This window comes from Enhydra lutris, unplaced genomic scaffold (assembly GCF_002288905.1).
Source record: "Enhydra lutris kenyoni isolate GAN:26980312 unplaced genomic scaffold, ASM228890v2 scaffoldscaffold14, whole genome shotgun sequence".
Taxonomy (NCBI): domain Eukaryota; kingdom Metazoa; phylum Chordata; class Mammalia; order Carnivora; family Mustelidae; genus Enhydra; species Enhydra lutris.
The window spans coordinates 37,834,708-37,847,341 of NW_019154098.1; the positions used below are offsets into that span (position 1 = coordinate 37,834,708).

The following is a 12,634-nucleotide window of genomic DNA, read 5'->3' on the forward strand; positions in this document are numbered from 1 at the left end:
ACCTTAGGATGATTAACTTGATTTTAACATTTCTTAAAACTACCATTGTCTTCGAATATTTTTCATTGCTCTGGTGTTTAATTCACTGAAATACTGGTAGGTGCACTTTCTTCGTCCTGCAGTCTACAGGAGCCTGTAAGACCACTCACTAAACTGTGTCCTCTTAGAAGGGACAGAGAACATCTTTTCAGTAAAATATGTCCTTGGGCTTCATTGTCACTGTTTAGTAGCCCTGATGGATCAACCACCAGTTTCAGTAGATAATTAAAATACCAGTTGTTTTTGAAGAGTTAACAGTAAGTGTATATAAGTTAGAATATATATCTGGTCTAGGAAAATACCATAATACATTTTATGGATATGGAATATATGCCTAGTCCAGAAAAAGTATTAGAGTAGTCACAGTTAATGATAAGAGTATGGGAACTTTGTGGGGAGGTCTCAGGAGGATCTTTACCCCCATATTAATTATTAGTGCTTTTTTTGTGATCAAAGTGATACTACAGAGAGCTTTAAAAATTAAGTCTATTTTAACCTAAGCTGATTTTATCACTGGTACTTTATTAGGATAACAAAAACTGTTTCTTAGCCTTTTTAACTAATGCAAAATTCTTGGGTCCTAATAATGTGAGCTGTATTAAACCCAGGAATTGGTGAAAACCTGCATTTGAAAAACACCTGGTGACAGTACACATTTATGTGTGGTCAGTAATTCAAGGATTCCTTTTATTTTCAACAATTTATATAACAGTTCTTACAAGTAGTATGCAAAATGACCATAAAAGATACATTGATTAATACATATTTACATTCTTAAAAATAGTTAACCCTTGAGGTTGACAAAGCTGTCACTTTCCTAAATGAGCGTAACACAACAAACTAATGGAAAAATCAGTTTTTTCCATATTTAGCCCGAATTGTTCATAAACAGTCCTGCTTTCCAGAAACAATTACACAGTGACTTCTTATGCCTGATGACATGTGAGACTTGATTAAAAATTAGTAGGCATTTGAAATTGAATTTTCTTAGCATCTCACAATTGTACATAATAGATTGTAGATCCAGATTTGGATGTAATCAGTAAAATGTTTTAATCAGAGTGAGATTTTTACTGAATATTAAAGATGATATCTGGTGACCCAAGATCTTGATAAAAACCCATTCTTAAATGGAAAAATAATATCACACATTGGGAATATTTTGTGGTTAAGGAATTAAAAATAAACTCTTTGGATTGGTTTACTGTTAAGGTTAACACTCCCCTGTAGTACCCCAGGGCAGTATGACTATCCTCCTGCTAAAACCCCTTCCACAAGAGGGTGTTAGTTCCTAGTAGCACGTTTTCTTTATGGAACTAGAGAAACTCATCTGAGCCCTTTGGGTCTGTTTTCTCTGGTAGACACATAAGCTTGCTTGCTAAAAGATAAACTGGTGAAACATTTTTTCTAGTGTACCTGGACAGTCATGAGAAGGTCTTATAAATTTCAGTAACCTGCAGGCTTTAAAGGAGGAATATACATAGCAGGTTTCACTTAAAGAAGAGCATCACATTTTAAGTAATAAACTTAACAAGTTAAATAATAAAATCCTAAGCGTTTAAAGATTCCAAACGTTTGCAGCTGAGAATATAAGGAAAAGACTGTCTTAGCCTAGAAACGGATGCAGTTGGGAATGAAGTTTTAACCAGTCTCTCCATTCTAAGGCCTGACCACATTTTTTGTTAGAGCAGAGTTAACAGATCTTAATTATAGTAAACATTTTAGCAAATACCATTAGACAGCAAAAAGTAGTATATATATGTGATGAGATGACAACATTAATCACGGCCTCCAAATTGGAAAGGAACAAGTTTTTTTTAATCATTGCATTTTAAGGTGTTTTCTTAGGGAGAAGAATCTGAATTAATTTTAGAAGAGGCTGGGAAATTACCTATAATTATAGTAAAGTGTTGGCTTTGTGTTCATATTAGATGTTATTAGAGCTAGTTCGGTTTCCTTTTCAGGAATAAATTGCACAAGCAGGACCAGCACCACCTTAGAGGGGACTCAAGGGAACCCTTTCCTCAGGGCTTTATTTTTCACCAGGGTAAACTTGCTAATGAAGACTTGAGCAAAGTGCGGATCAACCAGATAATGGTATGTTTTCACAGTGGAGGGGAGAGGTTCCACAGCCACCACCGGGCACGGGGTCTGCATGGGAGAGCAGCTGGGAGCCAGGTGACAAGATGTCTTTGTGATGTAGTCCACAAGTCTGTTGTACTGTTGTTCCGACAGTCTCTCCCGGACTCCGTCCACCTGGGATCCAAAAATAAAGAGTCTTCAGCTGCCAAAACCTCATAATGACATTTCGTGACAAATTATTCCTTCTGTTGTTGCCTTAATACATCTATACTTTATGCCTTTAGGTACTCTAATAAAGCCATTTTGTCCCAAACAGTGCTTTTTATTTTTCCTCTGAGCTGTGGTGATGACATTGCACTTGCAGGAGTACGACAGGAGGCTCTGCAGGAGACTGTTAGGACGGCCTCCTTTGAATAAGCGTTTGGTGTGTAAAATTCGATGTCTGAAGCTGACAATTTGTAACATTTTACTCTGTTAAACATCTCTCACTGCCCTTTACGGAGGAGCTCAGGAACAAAGGAGAAAAGTGTCTTTCCTCCGCTTAAATCAACATTAAACTCGCACCTGAAATAAAAGTTTTGTTTGCTTGTCTCCTTGAACCTCTTCAGTTTGACAGAAAAAAAATCGTGGAAAAGAGAACCTCTTTTCAAACCAGTGGCTTTGGACAGAGCATTTAAAAAAATAAATACCTTTTGAACTGTAACATTTTCTGTTTTTATAAACACTAGGATTTAAAGCCAGAGAAAATAAAAAAACTGGGCAGAGGAAGGGGAAATTTTTATGGAAAAAAAGGGAGGATGCAAAGTACATTTATGGTTCATAAAAGTCTGGCTCATCTTCAGTGGAACTTGAATAGGAGAACTGAGATATACTACCCAAGTTCTTAAGTGCGATTTTCTGAGAAAGCACCCATCAAAGGCAGTTGGACCTATAAATTCTTCCCACCCTGAAATTCTGTAGCTGTCTAGTGCGTAGATCATGTGGACTGAGAAGTTTCCAGTGTAAGCCGCTGATCTGTGGGAATCAGGTAGCCACTGACCTTTCAGTGGTCTGTGCCTACCAAATGTTGGCAAGATCACTCTGGAAGAATTAAAAACATTTTTAACAAGGGCTTTCGAGTTCTCAAGTAGTAGTATAAAGAATTTCTGTGTTTCTGTGTAGGGCATGGAAACAGTGCAGCCAAGGGTGTCTTAAAAGCTGCAAAAGCCAGTGGGATGGTAAGGAGTGGCGGGGCTGCCAGAGAAGTAAGTAGGGCATCTGGTACTGTTTGCATCTCGTATTTTTAAGCCTGGGACAGAAAAGAAAAGCCCCCAAAGTTTCGCTGACAGATGAAAGCTGTGTACCACCAGGCAAAAGCCAGAACTCCGATGATATCATTTGATGGGGTCAGAATTCAGCTGGAAAGCTTTGAATACACAGAAAGTCTTAATTGCTCCTCCTGAACAGCAGCACAGGAAAACCCGTGCTGTGAAAGGAACCCGGCCAAGGAATAAATTGACCTTCTGACTCATTTTGAGCCTCTCTCATAAGGGATTTCAATAATGTGCCAGGCATATTAAGCAATTATTACCCTAAAAATGGCTGCATTTAACCAAGAAAAGCAAATGCTGATTTAAAAAATCTGAATCCTGCCACATTTCAGTATACTGAATGATGTCATCTACAAATTAATTCCTTCCAAAATTCAAAGGAGCTGTGTTTCCTAGCATCTGAAGAAAACCAAAAAAGCCATTTTCTATAAAGATCTTAAAAATACCAGTTCCTAGTTTTCCCTGGAAGACGCAGGTCGGCTTAAACCCAGCTTTACATCTGTGCATCAGATTGGCATGTGATGGGTACGGACTGACACAAGCATGACAGCTGAGGAAAATTCACTGTGTCAAGCAGCCCTGCTGAGTGACACTCCCCCCACCCCACGTTTTGCAAACACACTGAATTAGGGCACTCCTAACGAAGGATGTACTGTCTCAGAAAAGAAATGAGCATTTTTTTTCCTTACAGTTTGGGTCTCCTTTGGGGTGAGTAGCGGAAGGGTTAGGGTTTGAATGCAGGACTGAGGAGGCAGTTATTTCCTGTTTCTTAGGAGGAGTTGAGGGGAGAGGTGAATTGGGATAGATTTAGAGAAAGCAGAATTTGGGGGCTAAAGGCATACCGGATATCCACCTTTTCTGTCCCTTGCCAGATGCTGCCCTGCAGTATTTCTGCTTTCAGTCATCTTTTCCGCCTCTTCTGTAGCCATCACTTAGCCCTAGCGCCCCCGCCCCCCCAGCCGATACCCCTGAGTACTGGTGGGAAACCAGTGTTGGGCATGATGTCCAGTGTGTCAGTGGTGCTTCTGCCTCTAACTCCGTGATTCCATGGTCTCAGCCTTGGCGGCTTCTAGGAGTGGTGACTCCAGCTATCATCTCATTAGCCCCTCGAGAAGCAGAGCTGTTCCCTTCCAGCTATGATAATTCCCCAAGTATCCTCAAAAAAGCCAAAGAGAGAAGGATCACAGTTGAAGACTGTAAAGACAGTTTAACAGCAAAAGCTGAATCTCCAGTCCCAGCTTAAGATATGAAATATTTCCCAAGCAGCTAAGGAATAACGATGGCCCTAGATACTCCTTAGGGCCTTGGAAGTTTCTCGTTAAGGACCAAGGACTTGAAGATAATGATACTATGCCCTGCCAAGTCCTGTAGCCAGATCATTGCTGCTTTATTGTCAATTGGATCAGAAGATTTTGGCCGATCTAAAGTCAGCCTGGACATCTGACCTCTGTTTATTCCCAGAAAGTCATCAACTCGAGGCAGCAATGTTCGCCTAGTGCCAAGCCCCAGCTTAAAGCCTGACTGATTAGGATCCAAGAAGCTAGAGAAATCTCAGAGTTGTTGTGGTTGGCTGCTTTCCATCTTCTCAGATAATTCTACCCAAACAGTGGTGCGAGGGAAGCACAGGCTCCCATACCAGGGAGAAGATAATGAATTGGGCAGGATGGGGCCACCGAGGGCCCAGGTTAGGACAAGGAGGCTCCAGTTTGCCACCGACTTACACTCGTCTTGCTGTGTGGAAAAAAAGATGTCTGTTTCTTAGGTCAACTCTTACAGCCCCTGGTGGATCAGGCAGTCAGCAGGGAGGCAGGAGCAGACCGCTGGTTTCCACCGGGTGCACCTGCTCACCGAACACTGGCCTGTAGGAAGCTGGTGCCACTCTGGGCAGGGGTCCCCTCTGACCCTGGACATCACTGTGCCCTGCCTGAGCATCCGTTCCACAGCAGCTTACATGTGGCCGGGAGCCAGCATCCAGCACGGAAGCTGTGTGGCCAGGGAGCTGCCTCAAGACCCGAAGGAGCGTCCCCAGGAGGTACCCCACAGTATTTAGGGGGTGGGAATCTGCCCTGTGGGAAAGGGGACACAGAACCACACAGAATACAGAGCAGGAAGGAAACATCTATGTACAGAATTTTGACCCATGAAGTCTTGGGGGTGGAAAGCGAGGGAGGAGGGACTGAGACCTGGTTTGTGAGCTTGTGAAGGTCTGGCCCACTGGCTGCACCTCGTTTCACGACACCCCCACTTCGGTGGCGGTCCTCTCCTGTATCTCCAGTCGGCTACAGCAGACTTGTGCCCGCTCTGTGCGGCAGCCGCAGGGAACTGCCGCCTGGGCCCTGGCCCTCTCGCACAGACCGGTTTGTGCTGGAGCTCTGTGGTCCTGCCCGGTCTCCTCCAGCACCCCTGCCCCACGACAACCAAGCCTTGTTCGGTTCATACAGTGGCTTAACCCGGGCCTTGAGTCCACCGGGCCTGCTGCCGCGCTCCCCTAGGAAGGGCTCCCACACACGCCTGGGCTGGGGCTTCCCAACTTCCTTCTGCATTGGCTCCCATGTCCCTTCACGCTGCTTCTCTGACAACCCTCCTCGTCACAGCAGCCAGGCCAGCGGCTGCAGGCTCATAAACGCCCGCGTCCCGGCGGCCAGCCCGCATCTCCGTTGCCACAGCAGTCAGCCACACAGTCACCCTGTCCCCTGAAATGTACCTCCACGTCACAGGCCACTCTTGGCTGCCTGAGCTGCACGGTGAGCAGGTTGCTCTGCTTGCTGTCCTGGGCGCAGTCGATCTCTGTGACGGGGAAGGCCTGCTGCTGTGTGTCGTCGCTGACGCTCACCACGAAGAGCACCTCCGCCGTCAGCAGCAAGCAGCCTTCGTGCTCCCGGCCGGAGCCCCTCACCAGAACTACTTCCAGGGCCATGTGCACCTCTGGTCTGCCCAGAGACTGAAGCATTTTCCTGTTTCCAAGGAGAAAAGTGAGGCGGGAAGCCAGTTTGGAAAAGATGGTCATACACCAGTGCTCACGGAACCAAGGGCTGGGGCGTTCCCACACACGGTTCCCCAAAGGCGGAGGGCTCTCACCGATCTGATTCTTAATTTGAGCTTAAAATGTAATTGTCACTTTAATTCTCAAACTGATTCTGGTCAACAGAACCCAGCTCCTCCTGGGGATAAAGATTTCCCTTGGCTCCTTTTCTTCCCTATAGAAACATCACCCCGAGAAGAAGGCTGGTTCTCTAGGGAATCCCGGGTCCCCTCCCACCGCCTGGGCTCCTCTGTCAGTGCGCCGCCTCCCCGAGGGTGTGCGAGAGGGTGCGAGAGGCCGGGAGTGCGGCCAGCCCCGCATCTGGGGGCGGCAGCCGCTCCTGGGCCCTAAGGTGCCCCGGTGCTGCCTGAGCTGCCGAACGCGGTCTGGGGCTGCCCCGGAAGCAGGGCTCGTCAGCTTGAGAGCAAAGCAGGCCCCCTAACATCCATGTGCCGTGGAACAGGCGTCTAGATAATTTTACCAGACATATTTGACGTGGCTGTTTGGAGCCTGGTCAGCATGTAGATCACTTGGCTGATAGCGCTGTTTGGGAAGCTGAGAAAGTCCAGCTCCATGTAAAATACCTGTGGCGAGAGAAGTAAGGGAGTTTTACTAGTTGTTTTCTGGAAACCGGTTCCATGCTGCAGTGATGTCACCTGCTTACAGCCATCCATAAAGCGCTGCAAGATCCAAAATGATGTCAAATCCTTGGAAGCAAGTGTATAGATAATCATTAAACACCGCAGTGCTCTGACCTCTGGCGCTCTTACATTAGCTACAAACTGAAAAATGAATGAACCACAGTCCAAGCATCGACTGGACTGGCAATTAGTGGAAGCCCAACGCTCCTGGGAGTAATCAGTCCGGAGCAATGGCTCGCACACCGTTACAGCTTATGTGATAGAAGAAGCCATGACTGTTAGTCGGCTTCCCTGCTTCATGTTACGATACTTCTGTATCGGTGCCGGGGCCGGGCACATAAACACAACACACAGAGATGCACACAAAGGCACACAGTTTGCCTAGATACCGTATTTAGGTGACTTAATCCAGCTGTTAAACATGAATCCAGATACATTTATGAGCACTCTGGGGGCCTCCGGTTTATTACACGCTCTTCCCGGTGCCGGCACCGAACGAGGGAACCAGCGGCAGCCATGCAGGCTCGGAGGAGACGCTCCAGAACCAAAGATGGTACAGCATGTGTGCTTTCCGAGGGCTTGTAAATGTTTATAAACGAGGCACAGTCATTAGACGAAGAGTTAGTGGTTTGTAAAACCTTCAGTGCAGTAATAAAACTTTTACAAGAATGATGGAGAGCAACAAGGCCATGTGAAGCTCTGTGCTGAGATGCTCTTCTGTGAGGGGGAGATCCTCAGCCCTGGGAAACCTCGCGGTGAGGAACCATGGCATTTTCCACACCAAAGGAATCGGTGAAGTCTGCATGGACTTTGCCTCCTTGGGGTCCACAGCAAGGGAATCCCGCTTTTATGAACCCGTAAGCGGAGTCTGACTGGGCCGGCTGACGGGTGGCAGCGGTTCTGTCCCTTTCCCTGTGAGTGAAAACGTCACTCACAGGAGAGAGAGAGACCCGGGAGGGGGGCGGCGAGGGGAACAGCCAAGAGGAACACATGTTCGCCCCTGTGTGGTCTCTTAAAGGAACCCTCCGGATGGCTGCCTGAGTGTGGGCATTCGTCTCCCACTCTCTCCCTCTCAGACTGTCTCCCCCTCAGACGCGGTTTCTGTGCCCTGGTCGGGCCGCCTCTGTCAGATCTGAGGTGCAGGTGCCCGCGGTGAAACGGGTCCCTCCGACTACCGCCAGACGCAGAGCGCGCGCCTGTGGTCTGGGATGGCAGCGAGGCAGCCCGCTTCCTGACCAAAGTGATGACACCGATTTGGGGGAAAAAGGTGACCGTGCGAGTCCCGGTTTATGAAGTCACTTTACTGGGCTCTGCCAAGGACGCAGAAAAGCAGCCTGGGAAGACGTGCTTCCGCTCACACGCACCCGCTACTCCCGCGTGCACGCCCAGCGGGGAGAGGCCCCAGCGCGCCCCCGGCCAGGGCCGGCGGTGCCCCCAGCCTCGCTGTCTGCTTGGGGAAGGGGTCTCAGATGTAGGTCACCGGCCTTTGCTGCCAGTGGCCAGGAACTCGGCCCGGGGGCAAGAGCATGGGAGGCTCTGCCGGCGTGGGCGTGCACGCTCTTCTTTCTCTTCTCTGAAGCACACACACACCTCACAGATACCTTCCTGCTTTATCACCTATTTTTCCTTTCCAACTGGCCATCAGACAAGTTGTCATTCTAGTCTCTGCTTCAATAATTTCTACGTATTGCTCTCAACTGCCCTCCACCTCTAACTGGTTATTCTCATTCAAGTCTGTTTTACTCTCCGCCTTAGCCAAAAGGCCGAGAAGCGATCACTGGAGTCTATTTTTTTAGATGTACTGTAGAAAGAATCTGTGAGATAGATCTACTGAACCTAATTGATTTCTTGGGTCTACAATTATTAAATTTATCATTAGTAGTACGATTCTACTCTTCCCATAAATAAGGATAAGGAGGTGAGGAAGACAACTATTTCTCTCTTTATGGATTTATCCATTTTATTTTTTCATTGCTTTGCCATGCGAAGGCCTAGATTATCTCAGAGTCCTTGGTATAATAATGCAAGTAAGTGGGTGATACCTGAGCTGGCCTGACAGGTGCCCCACGACTTACCGTAGCCGGTCTGTGACACAAGCTCAGCGGCCCCTCCGATGGGCTTTGTGAACACCCCCATGATTCCTTTCCCCACACCTGAGATGACACCCTTGGCCTTGTGTCCGGCTGAAGCATGAGCTTCAGATGTTCTCTGGAAGTTCTGCATAGGCTGATCGACTATGCCGGCAATTGCACCTGAAAAACAGCAAAAGCCCTTTGTGAGGACTAAGGCTTAAAATCCTGAAAAAGTGAAAACCTTCAATCCAAAATAGCTTTATTTGGATCGAAAACGAAAACCTACCCTCATTATAATGTTCTTTACTATACATTTATTTACCAATTACATAAGCTCACTGGGCACTGAGTTAGGCATTTATGATCTTCATCAAAACACAATGTTCAGACTGGGTTTGGTCCATCCCAGTGAGGATCTGAGAAGTTCAGTTCAGAATTGCATAAACACATCAGACCATTTCAAAGTGACACTCACACGCCTTCGTCCAGAAACCACGCAACACAGTTCAGAGGAGAGAGCTGATGATTGCTCAGGAGAGGGCAAGCCTGCTCAGCTAATCAATTTTCACTAATTAGGAGTGTGAAGAAACTGGAAGAGGCTATCCCTTTTACTAATGATAAGACCAATTCTTTGATAATATTAATATATTAATATGTAAGAGTGTTGATATTGCAGTTACTTCTATAAAGCTAATCTGTTTTGAGCGCTTACTATGTGCTGGGGACTGTATCCAGAGTGTTACTTGTAGGAGACCATTAATCCTCATAATCTTGGGAGTCAGACATGGTTTTTATCCTCAGCTCCTAGATAAGGCGGCAGAGCACAGAGAGGTTAAGGAGTTTTGCCCCAAGGTCACACAGCTGTCCTGTGCTTGAGCCAGGATTTGAGTCTAGAGAGGCAGAGTCACAGGCCAGCTCTTCACCACCAAGCTCTTCACCGATCCTGTTTATAAACAGGCACTTCCTTCTGCCAGTCTTAGAAACACTCCCCCACTTCCCACTTCAAATGAGGTTTGGCCACTTACTCTTTACTTTAGAACAGCTACAAACCCCTGCTCTCACTACTCTGCTCTAGTGGTTTTCCCAGAGGGCAGCCGGGTCAGGTACCAAGCGGGCGGGGGAGTCCCTCAGCCTCCTGTGGCTCCCTCCTCCTTGCTCCCCTTGCCCTGAGGGGCCTGTGAGAATATCTACTAAAGGCCCCACCAGTCCTGATTTTCTTTTTTTCCTTCAGTGATGGAGAGGGAGGTTCTCTAGCTCAGTAAGAGGTAAAAATTTCATTGCAGTTCTTGAAGGAATTTTGTTTTCAACTCAAACCTGTTAGGATTAATGGAAAATGCACAGTCCCCCTGGTAGAAATTTTAGTACATGTCAAATCCCATTACACCAAATGCCACTAATTCAAAGTCTCTTGGGTAAATGGAGATTTCCAGGTCTCTGTTAATGACCTGCTAATTTCAAGTAATATTCCCCTGAACAAAATCCAGTAAAACAAAGGCTGGTTCCTTCAGGTCAGTTGTAAAGGGAATGTTCTTCGTAGATTCCATTCCTCTGAATTTGGACAGAGCCATTTAAATTTATGTATTGACAGATTAAGAATGACCTGAGGCGACGGGTCTGTTTCTCAGCCTACACCCAGGGCTTCCCAAACCTTCTAAAGAATTCACTGGGGAGGCAGAGGGAGCCGCTTGCCCTTGGCCCCAGCTACCCTGGCTGTGGAGGGCTGAGGGGATCACTGCATCAGGGCCCTCAACACACTCCATCCTGGCACCTGGGCTGGGGAGCATTAATAATGGGGGTGGTGGCCGCCTTTGGTGCCCAGCGCACACAAGAACCGTGGGGTCTTCTCTTCAAATTATCTCACAGCAGACAGTTCCAAGTAAACAGCATCAAATCAGAGAACACAGTTTTTGTGACATCATTATCTGATTTCTTTGAAAGGTCTCCATGCTTAAATTCGTAGGTAAACTGAGGTAAATAATTACAAATTTGCCAATGGATTCAATCACTCAAGAAAGGCCTTTTCTCAAGTGCAGATTTCCATTAAGACTATTAAGATCCTGCGGGGGGCCAGGTGATTACTTCACTGAGAACCTCCCACTTCCTTTAATGTGCCAGGCCCACCGCGTACCAGGAACATGGAGCGTTGATAACGGTGAGTCCCCACACCGAGCTCTGAGGCCTATCTAAGTGCAAACAGGTATCACAGTGAAACTGCCCTTTGATCTTCTACTTTCTCCAGCCACTGGCCACACCGAAGGCTCAGTTACTGCGGCTTTAACAGATGGACTATTTGGGCAGCCCAGGGAGTGGAAAATCTGAGCCTCATGACAAGGTGTTAGATGCTGAGAGGTAGAGAAGGAGCTGTCAGACCGCGTGCCCTCGCCCAGCACCAGACCCTGGAGGGGGAAAGTCTGTCACATACACCAACACCTCGCTGGTCACCAGGTGCAAGCTGGAGACCAGAGTGGCCGTGAGAGACAAGCAGCCATTCCGTGGTGTCTGCGCCATGCCTGAGAGAGGCAGCTTCTCGGAGGCCTTCAGAGGCTCGCTTATTAAGTCTAATCCAGCTAAATCCCACGACCGGTAAATTATTTACTGTCATCTACTCGAGCTCTGCTCCAAGGCTTTAAGTGGTGGAAACTGATCCCCAAACTTGTCTGTTGGCATCCGGCCCACGGGGTGGGCGGCCACATGGAGACGGCTGTGATGTGATGAAGGCAGGAGAGGAAGGAAGCGCGCCTCGGAGGGAGGGGAGTTTCCGTGGACTCCGGGTGTGCCGGGTGAGGCAGAAACTGGGGGGTGTCTCCTTCGCTCCCCTCTAGCTGGAGGAGGAGGCCTTTAGGAGAGGGAACTGGAACGGCCCTCCCTTACCTCTTCCAGGACTCGCTCCCCAGCCTCAGGCAGAATATACTGGCTTACTGACCTAGAAAGTTCCTCTGTGGCTTCTTCGGTGCTGCCCTCACTGCACGCTGTAATTTTATTTTGGACATCTATTTATTTATTTTTAAAATCACAATAGCAGAGGCAGAGGCCTAGGCCAGGGCACTACAGCTCACCACTTCAGAGACAAACGAGGCCTACACGCAGCGGATAGTAAGTATTCCAGCCTGAGGCTAGTCTTTTAGGGCCAGAACAGATTAATTCACGGAGAAGGAAACACTTCTGTTATTCCTAAAATTCCCCAGGAACTGCCGCCACTCCGCTAATGGCTGATTGTGGCAGCAGAACGGCTCAAAAAGGCCACATCTCAGTGCCTGGCTCGCTTGCTCGCTCTCTCACTCCAGGGAGAACGTCCTGATGCACCTGGTAGAGGCCCACTTTGTGGGGGTTCCGCACGGCACACCGAGAGTGGCTGTGGAGACCAAGGGTGTGAGTACCGGAAGTCTAGCCTCATCCATCAGGCAGCAGCCCAGGAGGGCGATCAGAGAGGCGAGGGCTGACATCTGAGAGAGAAGCACGTCTGGGAGG

At 47.7% G+C, this 12,634-nt stretch overlaps 1 protein-coding gene across 4 annotated transcripts in view; it reads right to left on the minus strand.

Moving 5' to 3' along the window:
- Positions 1-9: 9 nt before the first annotated feature.
- LOC111146810 (vacuolar protein sorting 13 homolog B) overlaps positions 10-12,634 on the minus strand; it is a 755,552-nt gene continuing 742,927 nt past the window's right edge. For all 4 annotated transcript variants that reach the window (XM_022502501.1, XM_022502502.1, XM_022502500.1 and 1 more), the window contains 4 exons: positions 9,170-9,346; positions 6,935-7,037; positions 6,136-6,385; positions 10-2,295 (listed from right to left, as the gene is read on the minus strand). In XM_022502501.1, coding sequence (XP_022358209.1) covers positions 2,047-2,295; positions 6,136-6,385; positions 6,935-7,037; positions 9,170-9,346 — 779 coding nt within the window. In that variant the 3' untranslated portion in view covers positions 10-2,046. The remainder of the gene's footprint in view (positions 2,296-6,135; positions 6,386-6,934; positions 7,038-9,169; positions 9,347-12,634) is intronic.